This window comes from Globicephala melas, chromosome 2 (assembly GCF_963455315.2).
Source record: "Globicephala melas chromosome 2, mGloMel1.2, whole genome shotgun sequence".
Classification (NCBI taxonomy): domain Eukaryota; kingdom Metazoa; phylum Chordata; class Mammalia; order Artiodactyla; family Delphinidae; genus Globicephala; species Globicephala melas.
In genome coordinates this window covers 74,603,065-74,625,144 of record NC_083315.2, presented here as the reverse complement: position 1 = coordinate 74,625,144, position 22,080 = coordinate 74,603,065, and the positions used below count along the sequence as shown (strand labels likewise).

The 22,080-nt window shown below is 35.3% G+C and overlaps 1 protein-coding gene across 10 annotated transcripts in view; it reads right to left on the bottom strand.

The window, feature by feature from the left end:
* The window catches only part of SLTM (SAFB like transcription modulator), a 44,226-nt gene that overhangs the window by 20,907 nt on the left and 1,239 nt on the right, over positions 1 to 22,080 (bottom strand). For 4 of the 10 annotated variants that reach the window (XM_030878842.3, XM_030878840.3, XM_030878841.3 and 1 more), the window contains exons 2-5: positions 21,992 to 22,079; positions 11,036 to 11,100; positions 8,184 to 8,381; positions 7,237 to 7,284 (exon numbers count right to left, since the gene is read on the bottom strand). In XM_030878842.3, the coding sequence (XP_030734702.1) occupies positions 7,237 to 7,284; positions 8,184 to 8,381; positions 11,036 to 11,100; positions 21,992 to 22,079 (399 nt within the window). The remainder of the gene's footprint in view (positions 1 to 7,236; positions 7,285 to 8,183; positions 8,382 to 11,035; positions 11,101 to 21,991; position 22,080) is intronic. The other 6 variants (XM_060294186.2, XM_060294187.2, XM_060294188.2 and 3 more) reach the window with 3 other exon arrangements.

The following is a 22,080-nucleotide window of genomic DNA, read 5'->3' as shown; positions in this document are numbered from 1 at the left end:
CTGGGAACTAAGATCCCGCAAGCCGTGAGGCGCGGGCCCCCCACCGCCCCAAAAAAAGAGGATGCAAAAAGATGCCAATAAAAAGCCTGCCCTGATTATTTTACATGACTCAGCTCAAAGGCACTCTTAGGGCATACTATTCAAAATGTACCAGAAAATCTAACATGAAAACATATACTTTTCAAGGGATGGAATGCATATTAATAAACAAAATAAATAAACAAAAAACACTCCCTTCTTAGGCATCTCAGAAGTAAGAATGACCACAAGAGTAGTTTCAAATTCATTCCTTTTTAATCTGTTAAAATGAATTCATAAGCTGTCTCATATACAATGGTGGTCAGCCACTTTAAAAATGGTATTTGTGCTAAGGTAAGCAAAACAAGTAACACAATTTTTTAAATGATTGGCTTTAATTTTAAAATATGTGATATTTCAATTTTAAAATTTGTGACATCACGTAATCTAAAATTAAGCATGTGCTGGCTTGAAAACAAGAATAGCACAGAGGGGAAAATCTTTATTTACTCTACACCAAGCTAACACTACAAAAATAACTGAATTATAGCAAAATAGAAACAACATTTCCCAAAATTAAAGATAACAAATAAGCTAGTAATATGCATTATAATCTCAGTAATGGAAAAAAATTAAGGAATGTTTTAACTTATAACTTTTAAAATAAAAGCTGAGTAGAAGTAGATTTTTTTAGTCAAGGTGGTGTGAAGCTACCGTACACGAAGCCTTAGAGTAGTGGTTCTCAAACTCTGAGTCTGTATCAGAATCCCCTGAGGACTTGGGATTGAGATTGAGATTGCTGAACACCAACCCTAGAGTTTCTGATTCAAGCCTGGAGTAGGGCCTGGGAATCTGCATCTCTAACAAGTTTCAGTGACGCTGATGCCGGTCCAGGGACTACACTTTAAGAACGGTGCCTTAGAGCGACAGCCTAGCAGGGAAATTAGACTGACGGCAAAACTGAACTGTAAACAAAATTTTAAATGCCGCATTAATCTTATAACACAATTTTAGATTCATATAAAAGCATGCATTCCTTAAAAATGTCAAATATTTTACCATATGCTCAAAATTAACATTTGGGTAACACACATATTTCTGAGAAGTCATTTTTAAAATAATTTTTCAACTTTAAGTTAACACATAAGTGCCCCAATTAGGGAATGACCAATTGTACTGCAAACTAAAGTAACATGAAGGAAACTGAAAACACTAAAACAATTAAGCCATAAGCTTAGGAAGTAAAATAGTCCAGAACAAGTAGATTACTGACTGACAGCAATATGAATCCTATTATTATATAAGTCCATTATACTGTGCTCTAATAAGCTCCTAATTGTTATGCTGGAATTTAGTTTTAATCATTACATTTCTAATGTGCAACATTTGGAAAGGAAAGAAAAATGCTTTAACTTGGGTGGAGTGGTAGGCAGTGGCAGCAAAGGAAGGATGAGTTATGCTGGAATTACTGATAAGTCTTTTTCTCCCAAACTCTTTTAGTCATTTATCTCAGAGGGATAAATAAACTGGAATATCTCAACTTTTACTTAAAAGCAGAATAAAGTAACTTAAAGAATGCAACTTGCCTCTCCTTTATCTACCTGTGATACAACAGCACACCACTTCCAAGATATTGTTTTAGAGATGCAATATTGATATGTTCAAGAAAAAAAAATGGCCAAAGTATTTATTAAAAAATACTGTGATGTAAAAAACAAAATCTTTCTGCCAATTAGAAATGTTATTTCTAGCTGCTAAAATAATTGGTAAGGTTTGCCTTACTTTGCTCAAGAGTTTTTAGGTATCTATCCTAATTACTCAACAGGTCTTCTGAAGGGTTTCACAACTTTAGTTTCTCAAAATAGTAGTAACACTAGCCTTATTACATATACTTAAATGTCCCTAGGAAAGGAGTCTGAGCCAACTTCCAGAAAACAAACTGATTACAATGGGGGTGAAGCACAAAAACAACTAGGGTTAGTAGAAAAGATGAGCCACACACTAGTGCATATTTGCATTATTGTTCAGTATGTGCAGTAAACATAGCACTCACTACTAAGGTTAAACCATTCCTTACAATAAAGAAACAAACCAAGAAATACAAGAAAGACAGTGGAAATTTTTCCCTGTAAATGATATATAGGCACAGACATGTACCTTATTTGAAAATAATTTTCCTCCACTGAAAACAGATGTTTTTTTCAGAATAAGGAATATGGTAAATAAGTAACCACAATGAAAAGCATCCTTTTAAATTAACTACTTTTTGTGCTAATCTTGAAAAAATTTATTTCACATATGAAAATGAAAACAAATGTCTATAATGTTCATGTTATTTATCTTTGTAATGGGATCTACAACCCTTAAGTCAAATATGAAAATTAATACAGAAAGCTTCTCTATTTTTATTTCATTCTAGGAGCAGCAATGACTCGTGACAGGTAAAGACAAGCCTAGGACTTGTTTTTCAGTTAACAAAGTGTTTCCTATATACCCATTCTATTACCTTCCCCTAGGTTAATCTTGTGATACATGTACTTATATGAACCAAGTAAGAAGACCTCTTCTGGAAGGCCTCCTTTCCCCTGACTTGTATAGAAACACTGTATTCAGTCTGACTAATTTACAATAAACCTTCAAGATAACCCTAAACCACTACCTGCTATCTATGTGGCAATACGCTAAAGACTGTGGGAAATACAAAATATCTGGCACATAATAAGCACTTAACAAATATTTGTTGAATGAATTTACTGAATAAATGTAGTGTAAGACACTACTGTTTTTAGGTGGAGGGACTGAACTAACTGCAGCACTGTGTAAGTACAATGGAATTCAGAAAACAACAATTCCGAGTGTGGAGTCATTTAGTGAAAAGAATACCAGACTAGGCACCATGAGATGTAGTTATTTATTCTGTCTTTACCACTAAAACAGTTTTACTCTGTGGTAGTGTCATCTACCTAGGTGAATTTTACCTATAAAACAGAGATAACATATGACCTAAATAGGATATATAGAATTAAATAAGATAAGGGGTGTAAAAAGTTCTCTGTCAACAGTAAAGCACTACATGAGAGAGAGCTTTATGGAAGAGACACAGATAAGTCTGGCTTTGAGAGGTATGTAGACTTCGTATGACAAAAAAAGGGAAGGCCCTTCAAGTTAATGAAACATTAGGGGCAAAGGCAAATGGAAAAAGGAATATACATGATGCAATCATAGAAGATTGACAGGATTGACACTAGAGGAAATTTTTAAGAATTAAAGCATTACCAAATACAAACATTTTGGAGAAAATTTTCCAAACAATTCTCAAGTAACTGATACCTTCAAGCAAGTAAAACAATACTACAAGTAACCACTAACTACACATGTACTATGTGCCAGGGTATATGATTGATCTTCACATCACTCTAGCAGGTAGGACTTACAATGTTCATTTTACAGACATAGAAATTGACTAAGAAAACATGCCGAAACTCACAATATTATAAGTAACTAACAGAATGCAAACCAAATTCTACCTGGTATGACAAACTGCTTAGAGGCTAACACGTGAGAGCTAAAGATTTAAGCTTCAAGTCAAAGCCTGAAGACTGGCTTTAAATAAATATATCCCTATACAAAGGCACTGCCTATTTACTTATATTTTTAAAAACAAGGAATAAAAGGATAAATCCTGAATTTTGGAAAGTTCACCAATAAGGGGACGGGTGAAGGGGACTTTTTTGAATATATCCTGTCTCTTAGATTTGACTTTGGAACCATGTAAATATTTTAAATAATTATAAAATTAAATTTAAAATTATAACTTTTTATTTTGAAATAACTATAGACTCACAAGAAGTTACAGATTAATTTTTTTAAAAAACAATACTTAAACATTGAAAATAAAATGAAACAAGTCAACCTAAATATGTATTAGTTGGTGATCACACAGAAGACTAGTCTAAAACACAGTGATTTGTTTGTTCCTAGAGGGGTACAGCCTTAGGAGAGATACAACTGGGGAGAAAAACCTTAAATTATTTTCAGAAATCACACTGGTGGCGGTGTTGGTATTATCATTCTAGGACTATTGTATATACACTGTGAGATAAAGAAAATAATTAACTTAGAAGTATCCTTATGAACTCAAAATCTATTTTATCTTAGAAGTAAAAACCAACAAAAACAAGCAAACAAAAAACACATTCTCTAGCACTGTACATTGAAAAGGCCTAGAAAACATGAATAACCCAGTGGCAATGAATACCCCTACCATGGAGATTACTGTCTTGAAATACCATTTACCACTAAAAGGAAAAAATGGCTAATTACAGGTCTGGAGCAGGAAATGGAACATCTTTACCAGAAAGCACAGAAGCAAAGACTACTAGGATCATGTTGAAAGGACTCAAAAGCCAACTTGAAGAGGTTCTCACTGGCTACAGATGGGACAATTTGAGCATTAATAAGGATAATAACTACAATGGACTGAAATACATTAAAAATATTTAAGTCCATGAGTTCAAAATGAAACTATGGGAGAAAAAGAAAAAAAAAAAAAAAAAAAAGAACCTCATTAGTCACTATTGGAGACGCTCATGAACCAGCTCATTATTTTGAAAATTGGTAAATAAAAGAAAAATAATCAAACATATATCCCGCCTTTCTTTGTAAATGGTACCACAGGGTAACCAAATAGCAGGTGAGAAGTTTCTCTTTCCAAGGAACATTCCAGCTAACAAATAAAGAAAAAAATGACAGAATTAGAATATCACCACTTTGATCTCCCTAAATAACCAGTGCAGTATGGATCATCAATGATTGGTACCATCACCAAGAAGATACAGTCAAACATTATGTGTATCCAAATAGAAGAATACAACACTACCTGGGAATTAGCTGTATGTCTTGCGGGGATGGAGATGGGGGTGCAGGAATCAGATAGTAAACCTCTGGATCCTATAACCAACTTACCAATTTACAGGAAATACAGTAAACAGAGTTGAATGAATCCATAGGAATGTAATCAGCAAAATATAGACTTTGGAAGCTCTATGACTTGTCAAACTATGCTAGATGCTCTTTTTGTAAATATTTTTATTGAACCAGCCATCTCCATTCATTCACCTAATGTCTGTGGCTGCTTTCACACTACAATGGCAGAGTTGGATAGCTGTGACAGACCATATGGCCCACAACGGCTAATGGCCTTTTCTACCTGGCCTTTTAAGAAAAACTTTGCCAACTCTTGTTCTATAGGATAAACAACTCAATTTCTTTAACAAATAAGACAGTAGGGGAAAAAAGATGGAGAGAAAACCTAGAGATTAAAAGAGGCCTAAAAGACATTTCAATCAATCACAATGTCTCGATCTTACTTGTATCTGGATTCAAATAAAACCTGTTTTTTAAAAAAATTTTGGACAACTGAGTAATTGAAGATACTAAAAATCGTGTTTTAGGAGTAATAATGTAAAAAATAAAAGAGTTCTGAAATTTTTAAATTTTTACATACTGAAATTTTTAAAGTAAATACGATGTCTGGAATTTGTTTCAAAATAATCCAGAAAAGCGGAAGTGAACAGAGGTATAGATGAAATAATACTGCCCGTGAATTGATAACAGCAGAAGCTGTGTGATGGGTACACTCTATGCAGTATTCCTTAACACACGTAGTAAGACAATACATTCATTAGTCATGTTTAGAAGCATCAGATCATGATGGAACTCAGATACATTCATATATATTTCTAGATATTCCACTATACATCATTTAGGAAGAGGAAAAAGGTCATTTTACTTAAAACTTCTCTGAAGAAGTAACCTCCCTTTTGATATGATAAAGCAAAACTTGCCCCTTGATGAGAAGTATATGTTATTTCATTCTCAGGATGGAATGGGAGCAAGGCCAAATCTAGCCCATAAAAATTTGGAAAAATTAGAAAAAGGCACTCATTCCTTAAGATACTTCTGTTAAATTTCTACAATAAATATATAATCTATTATGAGAATGGGGACCCTTAGATGTGATGCTTTCACACACTCACAACCTGTGCAACTGTAAGAGAGGCCCTTGATGAAAATTTAAAAACTCGTTGCCAGAGAATATGAAGAGTTCAACTTTACCTTTTTGCAAATTAGTAATCTATAAAAGGTACTCCTCCAATCTGGGAGTTGATCTTCCTCATCTACTTTTCATCATTCAGAAATGAATGTACCTGAGGATAGTACGGGGGACAAGTCTACAGACTTTCAGAGTCCTAATATTTCCTTCCTGAATATTCCAAATTACCAAAAACATTCCTCCCAGAAATGCAATTTCTCCCCCATTGAAATAAACACAGAGAGCCAATATATAGCCTCACCAGCATTTCAAAGGCAAGAGAGCTGCAGGAAAGAAGGCAAGACCAGAGGCAATCAGCTAAGCAGTCTGTGAATATACGCCCCATTATACACTCTTCCAGTAAGTATTAGAATGAGGAAAAAACACAGCTGGATCACTATTTTTTCTAAATCTAGTAAACAGAGGGAATCCCTATCTCTATTTGAAAGTATACTATTTAAAGAGGGTACATGAACAAGGCATTCTTGAGTACAGATATGAGAAAAAGACAGGGTAATTTTTTAGTAGAGAAATTGAGCTATAAATGTGTTTACAGCATCTGTACGTCATACTTTAAAATGTACACTACGCGTATCACATATACCAAAAACAAAATCTAATACAGCCTAGAAGAGTTGTCATTTTCTACACACACATACACATACATACATACATACCCCAAGTAAATTAATTGAACAGAGATTTTTATCATTTTTATACTATGCCCATCCTAGGAGTGTTAAATTAACCAAATTTTAAAGCTTTGAAAAGGATATTAGTACTTTTAAATGATTTATTTTATACCAAAGTGACCAAAAAAAATCAAGGAGTGTGAAGGCTTCCCAAAAGACTGGTAACTAGAGTCATGTTTTATACAAAGGATAGACTGTTTTTATTTTTATTTTGAAAATGGTAGGAACCTTGTTGTAATAACTTCCAATTACCTCTATGGCAACAGAAATTTCAGCTGCCACTTTAAAGTATTTTGTATACACCACATAAGTAACTCAGTATTAAATTTAAGGCAGTTTTATGAATTAAAGAATTATGAAGTCAAAATAAGATTCCTTTTCCAAGCCCTTCCACCCACAATATCAAATTCATAGGACTAAATGTAAACTTACTTGGGCTGTTAGAAAGGTATCATCTTCACCTTCTTGAGCTTCAATTTCCTAAGTAAAAGGGTATACAATAGCTTTGCTTTACAAAATATCTGGGTAACATGAGAATGCTTTTATGCTATACCCGATTATCATGTGCCTCGTGTTCTGTGCAGGGTCTATGGAAACCATGGGTCCTAAGTCAATGCTTAATAATTCAGGCTATATTTTTTATGCCAACAGAAACGCTTAGTCACATTGATAAAAGAATTAGAAAAATGTCCTTCATGAGCCCTTCATTTATTAGGCTAAGTAGAACGAAGTGTTCTAAGCATGAATACTGACCCCCTAATCCCTTGATTTTCTTAAGATGTACTACCATACTTCAAAGCAGGACAAATGATCTATTTCATTCAAAGAAAAGATTTAAAAATTATATGCTTTTAAGTTAAACCTTCATAAGTAATTTCCCCACCCTTGATGACAACCAAATAAATGCAAATTAGTCTTTTATATCTTCTAAAGTAGTAAAAACAAAACAAACCAAAACTACCACCTTATAATGTTAGCAAGGTCAGAGTTAGATTGGTACACTCATTCATAGTAGGGTAGTAAACAACTTAAATATCCCAAATTAAAGGAGTAGCTATCAGACACATAGAAAACAGTCTAATAAACTGTGGTGTAACTCAAGAATTATGAAGTCATTATGATATGTTATGTGAAAATATTATATAGAATAGCAACTTATGGCATGATAACTACTAGGTAAAAATATATACATATGTGGAAGATAATAAGCAAAAATAAAAGGGTCATCTTAGATGGTAGGAGTCTGAGTGATTTATAAATAACTTTTAAAATATATTTTTTTAAAGTTCTGTGACTTTCACATTGAACTAGAAATATACGTTTTTATTATCTAGTACTTAATTTATCTGTGTCACGTTTTAAAAAAACTGGCTAAAGACCTGACTTTCGATGTCCTCTTTTTCTATATCTTCTATTGCTTCTGCCTCTATTAATTCATGAGCTCTCTTGTTCTCTTCTGCAGAAAGTAACTCCTTGGAATGCACATTTTCTTCTTCATTTTCACCAAATTCTTCAGAGTCCTTTAGTTCGTCACTTCCATCTTGTTCATGTGCCTCTTGATGCTCCAATTCACAGTCCTTTTAATGGTAAGAAAATTTGGTACAACTCGAGGCAAAGTACTATAGGCTATCCACCAAACCTTTTTGGTAATTTACATCTCTAAATGTTTTCACTTTTATCATATTTTGACATTATTCCCAAAGTCAAAGTTCAATCATTTTATAGGACACACTAACTGTGTCTTTAAAAATAGAGGGGGTCTAAAACCAAGGTCATTAAACTACGCACCTGAGTTCCCAAATCTCTTACACTGAAATACATACACACTAACTGGATTGCTCTCAAGTTCCAGTTGTTTAATATTTACCAAATCACATACTTGTATGAACCATCCTTCAAGACACGGCTTCAAAGAAATGACTTCTTTTCTCCACATGTCACAGTTTGATTTAACTTCAAAGACCACGGAAATCTTACATACGATAATATAAAGTTTATTTCCAATTAATAATAAGGAATCCCAACTGTTACACCAATGTCTGTTCTTAGAAAATATGCAAATAATTAATCTAAATGTATTAGCTTTGAAATCTACCACTATGCCACAAAGCCGATTAAGCAGGGGAACATAGGTTGGGATTGCCTCTGTGAAAGAATATCTGTTTGCCCTTCAAAGTTTAAGGATACAAGGGTACCTCAGTAGAAACAAAGAAAAGCAGCAATGTGCCTAGTTCCCTCTTTGATTAACTGCAGAGAAAGGGTTGAAAGCAATGAACATCCCTTCCTCCTTTGCTATTCTCATGGTACATCTAGCAGATTTAACAAAAAGTTTCTGAGTTAAAAGGGGAAAAGTGCAGGGGTATAACTATTAATCATTCATAGCTGAACTGCAATGAGTGAATAGAAATTTCTGGTGGGCACCGAGAAGAAATACGATTGTTTTGGAATATGGAGTGCTTGGGGAGCAGGGCGTCTCTGGGACAGAGGTTTAACCAGCTTCACTACCTATGGGTGGAGGAACGTAGGGGATTGAAAATGGAGTAGGTGGTTGGTTATATGATGGTGGAAGAATAGGTGCAAAACAAAAGAAAATCACAAGGGAAGTCACTGAGGGAACTTCATCTACTCTGAAGTGCCAACTTTGACCATTCTCCTCACCTATAAGTAGAAGTAATTCCCATAGTATTCATATATCTAAGCAATAGGTGATATTTACCCACCACTACTGTATAAATTCCAAAACTGCCAACTCTGAGAAACAGGGAAAGCATATTCACTTAATTTCTATCAAATTCATCACATACGCGGATACTTCCAAAGGGAAAAAGAAATATAAAGAGAGTGAAGATATATTTAAATAGTATTTTTTTAAAAGCTCTTTTGTTCTTCTAGACATTATGAGACCAGGTTCATTTAATAATTACACAAAGGCAACCTCGGCAGTACATATAAGAGACAGCAATATTACATCTCGTAATGTTTCAAACGACTGAAACATTTTTATGAACTGAAGAGCTGAAAGGAAGTTAGAAATGTGAAAACTAAAAGGGTTTTTACTAAGGCACAATGCTTTTCCAGCTTATGGGTAATTTTGGCTTAATCATGCACTCACTAGTGAAGATAACTAGAGAAAATAAGAGCAAAGGAACAAACCTAATGGAAGATATACCACAAGGATAAAAGAACACAAAGACTGAAGAGTTCTTAAATGCTCAAACGAAAGCTGGTTACAGACATGCAATCATCAATTTTAATGGATCCCTGAGCAAACATTTCCTAAACTATCTGACTGCAGGGCTAACTCCTCAACCAAACATCTCTTTCTCTCTGTGCCTGCCCTCAAAGTGCAAGATACAAAGCGTTGAGACGCATGGTGCTGTGTGGCTTGTGTGTGTATAACGTAGGGAGGGTAGAGAGCTAGACCGTAGGAGAGATGGGTGGGTGAATGGACATGAGCTGGCTTCATGGTGGAGCACACAGACATCCCAAGATGTTATGGCAATATGGCCTAACTGTACACAGAAAATGGAAATACATGGGGTGTAAATGTACATAAGTTAAGAGGAACTATGCTCATTAAATAACTCCTGCAAATGCCACACTACCTAAGATCTAATGATCAGTAAATAGCAGATCACACTTCATTAAAATGAAAACAAAACAAAAAAAAATCTAACTATGATTAAAAATAACAGTAATATAGAACTGCCACAACCTCAATTAAAATTAAAATACTTCATATTTCTGGTTGGTCAGTTTTAAAGTACATTCTTTTTTAGCCAATAAAGACCTGGCTTATCTTTAAAGGGCAAAACAAATTTCTTAATCTGATCTTCACCAAGTAGCAACACATCAGCAACTCTCTCCATTTTAGGGACTACATTTTTCTAAGTTCTGTTTGTTATATACGAAAGCTAATGCGATGGGCAGTACGTTGTCCAGGAACTAAGATAACAATTGTCCTGTAGCTGTTCCTCCGGCCCCTATGTCTCGGATTTCTACTTAAATGCTCTGACAAACATTTTTTGCTTTGTCTCATTTAACTAAAGATAAAGTTATTTATTATATTTCTCAACTATGAGAATTAATAAGATTGACAATATTACATAAGTCTCTATCATTATTTTACCTACATATTTCAGTGTCTATTGTTCCAGTAAAATGCATGAATTCATCATGCAAAATGCTAGGCTCAAAATAAACATCTTAACCTGTGTAATTAACACTTTACCTTGACAAAAGCATCATCTTCCACAGAAGCATCTCCACTCAACTCATCTGCTTCCTGTTTTTTACCTGCGAAAGAAGGAAAATGGGCTAACAACCAATATTTTATTACTTCAAAAGCAAAAAACATTCAGAGAAGTTTACCCCGAGGTACCACTCTCCACTCCCAAATCATCTGACAAAGCTAATGCCAACTGCTTATAAACCACCTGGCCACAGCTGTCCCAAACAAAAAAAAAAGCTTTATTAACAATGACATGCTGTTTCATTTCACTAAAATAAACTGTACAATTAATCCTACATATGAACCCATCATCTTAACCGACTTGACATATGAGGTACATTTTTTACACCACTCAAATTCTCTACCTCCAATTCTCCCGGAAGTAGCAGCACCTTTCAACAGTTCTCTCCTATTTGTATACATAACCAGACATCTGATAGCTAAATTCAAGACTCATATCCCCCATAAAGCTTTCCCTAAGTTCTCCTTGTCAACAAGCTTTCTCTAAAATAAAATTCTCACACTTGACACCTCACAATCCATCAGCTGATTAGATATTGCCTTGTACTCTCAAGTACATCTTGCTTCACCACTTAAAAAAATACCTTAAGTACAGTGACTGCTTTTATGCTTATTTTGTGTTTCTCCAAAGGCCTAAATATAAATAGCGCTGGGCGCTTAACATAATGACTGATTTAACTGATTTAAGGCAAGTAGAAATTACTTCAGACCAAAAACTGTTAAGAGCTTCTAGATAGACTACAGGCCTCCCTGACCTCATCTTCAAAACTTTGCAAACTGGTGGTTGGAATTTTAAAAATGTTTTCCACATCAGAAAAAAAAAAGTTTTCCACAGAGCCAAAGCTAAAAGTTTGTGTTTTCAAGCTAGTCCACAAAAATCTACTAGTTAAATAACCCATAATGTATCAGAAATGCTGTAAAAAAAAAAAAAAAAAATCACAGCTGCTAAAATTTTACTATTAAATTTTAAAATTTTTACTGATTTTGATAGGTTAATGATTCTTTCCTGAGGCTAACTAATCAACCTTTCCTTTGCGTAAAACAGGCGTTGCCATGTCTCAAGCTTCCATGACCCCCAGAGTAGAGGGTTTAGTTGTGAGGTAACTGTAAGAAAAAAGTTAGGATGCCTCCCTTTCCCATGTCTCCTCACCAGCTCCTATCTTCCATCTACCCCCAATTTGAAATCCTTTCCATGAATGAGAGATAAAAAGTGAAACAAGGGCTTCCCTGGTGGCGCAGTGGTTGAGAGTCCGCCTGCCGATGCAGGGGACCACGGGTTCGTGCCCCGGTCCGGGAAGATCCCACATGCCGCGGAGCGGCTGGGCCTGTGAGCCATGGCCGCTGAGCCTGCGCGTCCGGAGCCTGTGCTCCGCAACGGGAGAAGCCACAGCAGTGAGACGCCCGCGTACCCCAAAAAGAAAAAAAAAAAAGTGAAACAAGATACTGGTCCTTTCCAAATACGTGAAAAGATTAAGAGTAAAGAGTTTTCTTTTATCCACTGAGGTAAAAGAGGTCTTCGTGTCCCTGAGGGCTTGTGTGAATCAAAAGAGAAACAAAATGTTGAGCTTAGTGGTATTTGTATTTTAGAGAAAATACAAATTAGAAGTTACTACAAGGGCAACAAGAGAGCTGTTCCTTCCTTACAAAAGAAAACAGTATCAGGTGAGAAAGAGCTCACTAAACTGTTTTATCACGTTTAGAGAAAGTTCCATAATATAAAAACTTTAAAGATGCTACCTTTGAGAAGAAATAAGCTTTTTAAAACTATAGGATTGGGACTTCCTAGTGGTCCAGTGGTAAAGAATCTGCCTTCTAATGCAGGGGACGAGGGTTTGATCCCTGGTCAGGGAAGTAAGACCCCACACGCCACGGGGCAACTAAGCCCACATGCCACAACTACTGAGCTGGCGCGCCACAGCTACTGAGCTGACGCACCTCAACTAGAGCCCGCGTGTCACAAACTACAGAGCCCATGCACCACAACTACAGACCCCATGGCCCTGAAGCTCGTGCACCACAACGAAGAGCCACAGGGCTCAACGAAGATCCCGCGTGCCGCAACTAAGACCCAACGCAGCCAAAAATAAATTAAATAAATAAATAAAATAAAACTATAGGATTCCACCCCCCAACACACACACCACCAAATAACCTATAGAGTAGAGCTTTTGGGTGAACTCCTTCAGATCATTTGCAAATATTATTTACTCTTCACAAATATAAAATGCTTTACAATTTGCAAAGCGCTTTATTTTTTTAAATTTATTTTATTATATTTTATTTTTGGCTGCATGGGGTCTTCATTGCTGTGCACGGGCTTTCTCTAGTTGTGGCGAGTGAGGGCTACTCTTCGTTGCAGTGTGTGGGCTTCTCACTGCAGTGGCTTCTCTTGTTGCGGAGCACGGGCTCTAGGCGTGCAGGCTTCAGTAGTTGTGGCTCGCATGCTCTAGAGCGCAGGCTCAGCAGTTGTGGCTCACGTGCCTAACCGCTCTGCAGTATGGGGGAATCTTCCCAGACCAGGGCTCAAACGCGTGTCCCCTGCATTGGCAGGTGGATTCTTAACCACTGCGCCACCAGGGAAGTCCCGCAAAGCACTTAGAAAAAAAAGGTCAACTGATTTTTCCTAGCACCCCATGGTACATAGGGCCGGTAATCACAACTTTACAAAAGAGAAAACGAACCCGAGGTTATACAGCTTGCCCAAAGCTAGTAAATGGCATTGTCAGAACTGGAAGCCAAGGCTTCTCTTTTCCAGTCTTAAATTCTTTCCACTTCATCTTACTATGACCTTCTTAAAAGACATTATTCTAGTAAGCAGTGGTTAATTAACTCAATTTACAGATACCATCTTTGAAATGGCAGCCCTCATCATAATGACAAGCTACATCACTATCCATGGTGAGTTTCACTTGCCTTAGTTTACTTAAAGGAAAACCAAATTACACTACATCAACCAAAACAACAACAGCAGTCACTACCACTGCTTAAGCAGCTTCCACACTGCAGACACTAGGATAAATGCTTCATATGTATTAATGCATTTATTTTATCCTCTTAACTAGCCCCATTTTACAAAACAGGAAACTAATGCTGAAAAGTTAATCAGATTACAAAGTTAGTAAGGGTAGTGCTTCAGTTTAATCCCAGGCCTATTCCCACTCCTCAAAAACCACAAAACCATTGATGTTCAAGTAGCTACAATGTGCCAGTTGTTAAAAATGTTATCTCTTTTAGCATGAACACAGGCTCCACAAGCCACATCCATAAAATTTTAAAATGTGAGTCACAGAAATTACGTAACTTGCCCCATGACAAACAGGCAACAAGAGGCAGAGGTACACAAAAAGGTCCAAGTTTGCTATCCCTTATTGTTTTTAACAGATGTATCACATGAAAGCACTGGACACGATGTGTCATAAGCTTGTAAGCATAAAAACCACAAGGAGGAGATTTTCAAACATACAGTGATGAAACTTTAATAATAACCTGATAGGTACATAATATTTAAGAAAACTGACATTTCACACACTAGTTTTTGACTCCTCTCATGATCTGTAACTCTGCACTTGTTTACACATGATGAATTAGAAACTATACTGTAATTTCTTCCTTTATGAAAAAAAGTATCACCCCTCCACCATACAAAAATAATTCACATCTTAAAAAGCTATGATGTTCATCATCCAGCCCAGAACCTAGTACAATGCTATATAATAAGTAGATACTCAAGCATTATATATATCCTGACTGATAATGGTGTAGGTTATAGGTTGGATGCTAGCAGTAAACAAGGTCTGGATTTCTATTCAGAATTTCTATCAGCCCTCACTGGGACAAAGGTAAGACGTGACATGCCAGTCAAACTAGCATCATGTGCAACCCCATCCTGTCAGTAAGGACTGTAAACTCCAACTTTAACGATGTTACAAAGTACATCGACAGATTCCTAACTTTTATGATGTCACAGATAAGAAATAACTTAAAAGAAAAATCAAATCCCACATAATTCAACAAGCACCACCAGCTTAGGCACATTTTTGTACAGTCAGTAATCATTTATACCCCATATCCCATTTAAGCCTGTGCTATGAAAGCTCCTACAACAAACTAATAAATGAATCTTTTGTCCTTCAGGGAATCTGGCATATACCACAGAAATGGGAACTGGTCCAAAGCAAAGTAGCACCACCAGGATGAGGAAGCTAACTGAAAGTGCAATGTAGTCGGAAGCCTAACTTTAATGCTCTGAGGAACAAAACTAGAAAATAAACTGAGTAGTAAAGACAGTCTGAATAGCAAAATAGAAACTGGAAGCAAAATTACTTATCACATCTCAAACTATCATAGTAGTAACATATAGTTATTTTGAAATTTCACTGCAATGATTTTAGGGTCAAAAGTAAAAATGTATACACCAAAGGAAGACGACACTAGAATACCTCCTTAATTATGCAGCATTGTTTTTATGGGTCCACAAATCCTTAGTGAAACCACTGGGGCCAGACATGTTTCAGAACTGTCAGATTTTAAGAGAGTACAATAGTGTCTATACCATGTGTTAATTTAAACCTCCCAGTGGCTTCTGGAACAGCTTCTCTCAATCAATCACGGAAACATTTGTGCAATGAAATATATGAATATTAACATCAATTAGGATAAACCAAGACTATAAGTAGCCTCACTTTTGCCACCAAACTTAAGAAAAAACTTCATTTTCAGAATGTTTGTATTTCAGAGTTAACAATAAAGAATTTTGGATGGCAATTTGGTTTTCTTCTTCAAAGGCAAACTGGTCCTTACAAGGTTTGGTAATTTTCCTTTTCAAGTTCAGAAATACCTCCAGAAACAAAATGAAACAAAAAATCCACTTAACAAGTAGATTTTAAAGTAATTTTGCCAAAAAAAATTTTGTGGCTGAGTAACTTTTCCCCTAAACATTTACAGAAGCTATGAAACGTTAGAAAATGTTCAGTCATAAAATTTCTGTTGGATAAGAGGGGGGAAGACTCAGAGACCAGGCCAAACTGAACAACACTGATGATTCCAGCAACAACCTCTCCTCAACTGTATGAAATCTTAAAATAATCACGTACTATGCCTTGTGTTAACCATTTGCATATGTGTTTTAGTCTCTCTTCTATTAAAATGGTATTTCACTAATGAAATCAGTTTTCTAAAAGGCTTTGCACACTGTCCTAAACATAGCAGCCATCCAATAGGTCATTTTATTATTTTTTAAAAATCTACCATAAAGATATTTCATACTCATTATAATAAAATAAATCTGGAACACACCAAATGTATATTTTTTAAAATCTCTTAACTGTGTCACTAAAGACAACCAAACTGAACATCCACACACACTTGTGAGCATTTGCACAAGACTTTAAAAGGCAGCAAGGATGTAACTTGAGTTCTTAACAGATTACTTTTCTATCCTATCAATAAGAAGAAACTAGCACTGCTTAGCTCAGCATTATTGTGAGCATCAAATAAAGCAATGTGAAAGTGTTTTGAAAACTGTAACAGAGAACTAATTGCAAACTGACAGGCAGAAAGAGATGAATGAAAATGATGCTAAGTTTTAAGCAGTAATCTAGAGCAGCCAGTGGTTCTTAACCCTAGCTGCATGCGAATCACCTGGGGAACTTTTAGAAAATACTGATTCCTGGGCCCCCAACAGAGTAACCAAAACCAACTCTCTGGGGGGCAGGAGCATGGTATCTGTATTTTTTTGTTTTGTTTTGTTTTGTTTGCGGTACGCTGGCCTCTCATCATTGTGGCTTCTCCCGTTGCAGAGCACAGGCTCCGGACGTGCAGGCTCAGCGGCCATGGCTCACGGGCCCAGCCGCTCCGCGGCATGTGGGATCTTCCCGGACCGGGGAACGAACCCGTGGTCCCCTGCATCGGCAGGCGGACTCTCAACCACTGCGCCACCAGGGAAGCCCAGGTATCTGTATTTTTAAAAACTCAAATGACTCTAATGTAGAGCAGACTGAGCATAACTGAAGAAGTTGGAGTAAGAAGAACATAAAAGGTTACCGTTTTCAGATTCTCCAGACTAGAAAAAATTTAAATTCTACCTAGCTTCAACAAAACACCTTGAGTAGGTATGAACCGGTATTAATTCTCAACAAGGTTAAAAAAAAAAAAAAAACCTTAAACATAAACCTCCTATGAGTACATGCACATGTACGTATATACCTTAGATCATGTTATCTGTGATAAAATCCGAGTGGTGGAATTACGGGCAATTTTCACTTTTTTGTACTTTTCTGGATTATCTAATTTTTAAAATGAAAACATTTCACTTTTATAATCTGGAAAACAATTTGTAAAGCCATAATACAAACTACTATTCCAGGTTACCAGAACTGCCACATAAGGCTAACTCGGGCTGTGGAGTTTATGGTGTGAATGGTTAACTCCCAGAATTGCACCACACCGAGGTCCTTTTATTGTAATGTGTGAGAACTAACTTATAGTTGATTAAATAAATCAGCAAATTTCAGCCTTAAACCCTAAGCCATTGTTCAGTCTCTTCATTAAAGTCATTTCTGATGCCACCAACTGATAATAATGACTGCTTTTTCCTCTAATTCCTGGACAATTCTCACTTTATTTTACATGAGTTCATGAAAGAGAAGAAAAAGTCTGAAGTCTTCTGTCCTTAATTCAAAATGCCTAGGAGATGAATGACATGGGAGAAAGACACTGTCATAAAGTACTAGAAAATTTTATCTATCTCCCCACCAGGATCCTTGACACACACCATATTTGACACAATAAAATAGCTGAAAAAAGTACAAAAGTGCTTTGGTGATAAACATAATCCACTATATACAACTGCATAAGTCAAATGCAGGTTTTAATGGCTGAGGTAAAAGGGCCTGATTTTGTGAAATGAAAATGACATACACAACTTCTGAGGTTGGACAATATTCCAGCAAAAGTTATGAGGCTTTCCAACACAGCAACAACTTGGTGAGGGATAAAAGGCGAGTGCCATGATTCACATACTCTAAAAGTAAGTACATTTCACAATCAGTGTTTAAGGAGAAGCCACTAGTGCTGTTGAGAAAAGCACCTTAAAAAGGAAAACTGTTTGGAAAATAGTAAAGACTATTAATCTCTGATTGACTGCTGCCTACAAAGAAATATGCAATTAAAATAAGCACCAAAAGAAATATTTTTAAAAGCAGTTGTTAAGAAAGTCATCATATGGCCCTCAGTATTCATTCAACAAACCTGTTATGTGCCAAGCAATATGCTAGGCATTACAGAGATTAATGTAAATAAAAGATTATGTCCTCACCCCCACAAAGCTTCTAGCCCAGTGGGTACCCAAAAAAGATTTATGACAATTTTGTCCCCAAAATGTTTCTCAATGCCACAGTTCTGATTAAAGTTTCCTTAACATCCAAACATACAACAGTTTAAAAAAAAAGCAAGCATTACAGTGCACTGACACTAAATTATATGAAATTCATTTTATGTGGTTGATTACTATATTCTTATTTGGCATACAAATTTTAGAAAGCTTTACACAGTAAACATGTAATTAATTATACTGAGTGTGGTACTTTCCACACATAATCAGGCATTATGTTTGGATAAACCTGCAACCCGAAAATATACTTGTTTCTATAGTGGGAACAAAACAGATTTTATATAGCAGTTTGAATCTTTTTTAAACCTGCAAGTACTGTAAGTGAGTTTCAATTTGGTAAGTACTGATTACATAAACTTCTGAATATTGCACTGATTAACTACTTAAAGTAACTTTGGCTGAAGTTTAGAGGTGACTCGAAAGGTTGAATATCCAAAAGAATGATATGCTGTTTACAGGTGAACCGAAAGAAAGTTTACATCTATAATCTCTAAAAGAAGCTAATGAGGAGTTAGCTCTACCTGTTTAACCACTTTCTTAACACACACCCAAATGATGACAGTAACTCTCACTGGTGAAGCGCTCTTCTAGGTTACTTATTAAAAATTTCATAGCAAAGAGAATGTGAAAAGACTCAGAAGTGAGAACCAATCTAAGCTTAAAATTTCACCCCACTAACTCTATGCAAATAGATTTTACAAATATGTTAACCATAAATATTAGGACCCGCTATAACATTATCAACATTTGTTACAAGTTTGTGAGTTTGCGCTTGTAATAACAGCATTTTTAAAAATATTCTACAATATACTTAAGAATGCAGATTCCTTTTCCTCTAATCTGTCAAAACATAATCATTTTAACACAAAAAAATTGTTTGAGAAATAGTGACCCTGCACTTATAAGAGAACGAACTTAATATTTCACCTAAGTAACTTTTCAAGACCCATGAAGCTTCTCTTGCCTTATCATTCAACATCATTTAATTTTTTTTTTTTTTTTCATCATTTAATTTTATTGCTACATTAAGCCACATCATCATAAGAATTATTTATTTTGCCTAACAAGCTATTAAATGTGGTGTCTTGCTGTTGTCTACATGACTGCCTCTAAGTAATCCCTTTCTTTATTCTTATCCTTTTCTAGTATTCCCAGCTAAAGATATCCATACTGACTGAGGACCTATGATTTTTCCTGTTCCTTCCTTATACATCTATTTTAGCTAAAAAAAGAATTTTTCTTCTGGCTCCTAGCTACATGTAATTATTAAATTTCAGAATTAAGAGACCCTTACAGATGGTCTAGTAAATTTTCCAATTTTATAAAAAGGAAGTATACCCATTGAAGGAAAAGTAGTATGACTAAGATGCAATTACTTTTAAGATAGATACTGCTAAGTGAAACAAGATGTGACAAAAAGAACATCATATTACAATACTATTTAATTTCTTGAATCCTTAGTTTTAAAAATCTGTTAATTATTAATATTTTTTAAAGTTTCCCTATTCAAATTTGATGTCTAAAAATTATTTTTAAACTTAATTTAAAATTTAAAATAATCTTACTTATAAGCATCTTAACTGTAAATTAATTCAAACTAGGTTCTTAGTTTGGGATTTACATTATGTTCTTTCTCATTCACAGGATTTTCAGAACAATGATAAATGGAACTCAAGGAGACAAGAGCTATTTATCACACATGTCCCAGAATGAGTCTCATGAAGTACTCAGTTGTAGTGTGCTGCAGACACACAATTAATGTTACGACTCCTGACTAAATACTACAAGATACCTTAACATCAGAGTTATGGAAAAATTAAATTTCAAGTATCCTTATAATCCATATAAGAGGAAAAAATTAACATACTTTTATATATATATATACACACACATACATACATACACATATACATGTGTATACTGAAAAACTTCTTAAAACAGTATATTGCTGAACTTATTGCTAAAGGTAGGATGAGTGAAGTTCCTAATGACTAAAAAAGAAAGGGATACACAGAGAAATTAAAAGTAGGTGAGAATGAATAAATCAAATGAGATTTACTTTACATGCTAAAATCAGTAATCAGCTTAAATATAAATTTGGGACCATGATTAATACATAACATCTATCAAACTACCACAATATGCTAAATAAATGACATGAATCAAAATCATTATAAGAAATCACAATAAGAAACATGGTTAATTCCTGATGTACTTATTTCTGAATTTTTTATGCTTCCTCGTTTTGAAATTGCCTCTGAGTTTGTCAGCAGAGGCTTCTCAACACAAGCTTCTCTAACACAGGGAAATGTATCTCTCAAAGTGATACACTGAGTTAAGAATTACATTAAAAGCCACAGATTTTCAAGATAACTTTGTTACTCCTCTAAACACCATTTCTACCTCTGCCATTCCCATCCCATCCAGAAAATGCTTCTTTGCCCTTTTCAATTTCCTTTGGCACAAATAGGGCACTCTTGCAAACCTACAAAAACTCTCAGTGAGATGGCATCAGGATGTGCCTGGTCCCAATACTCATGCAGATTGCTTAAGATCAAACTTGACTATTTCCTTCTTTTCAAGGTTAATCCATTCAACCATTTTACTCTAGTTCCATCAATCTGGTCTACAGCAGAGAGTAGCACTTAGGATCACTTAAAGCAGTAAAGAGTGTTAGGTTTTTAAAATGCTGCAGCTGCCTGGAACTTGTATGTAGGTACCAGGATCCAGATACCCACATCATGCCCACCCTCTGACATTGTCCTTATAGGACTGAGGGAGAAATCCGTAATTATTCAAGTAAGTATTTCACTTACCAGAACCTTTCAAATATATCTAAGTCTCATTTATATTGTTAAAATGTTAATTTAAAACAACCTTTACCTATTCATTAAATCACCATATCCTAGAAATATATTCTGGCCTACTTTAAAAGTTATAAAATCGAAATCATTAACATATCCCTATAACTTAAAACTTTTTATTTTTAAGCTAATTAGTCATGGATTTTTTTCCCTACCTTGTTAGTATGATTGGTAAAGGTCTTTTTGAATTTCACTGAAAATTAGAATGTTTAATGGCATAAATGCAAAATTAAGTTCACCAAATCAAACAAAATACTAAACACAAAGGTTATAAAATTTTAATATACTAGAGAAAACAGCAAGGAGCCAAGGTGAAAGATTTGGTAGGAATTCCATCAATACTCTGCCAATTGTGGGGCAAGGTAGACATGTATTAAACCGTATTTTACTCTTCAGGTCTTCACACTATGAAGGAAGAAATATTATGGAACTTGACTTTGTAATTTTTTCAGAAGCAAGAAAGAAGTGGTCTCACTTTCAGGTCAGCTTCAGCCAAATCTTAAGGGCTACTAGTCACCCAAAGCCTGGCAACTGTAACTTTTCTTCCTTGACCCAACAAGGCAGAGTGCCAGAGAGAAATAGCAAAGAGTAGCACTATATAAACAGGGCAAGTGGCACAAGAGCAGAGGCAAGTTATATAACCAAAATATATTTTAAAATATGTTTATAACTCGTAACAACCTTTGCCTTTGGTTGGTTTCTTGTTTGGAGTATCAGTTGAAACAGTTAATTCAATATTATCTGGATCGCCTCCTTCCTCTTCAATAGCC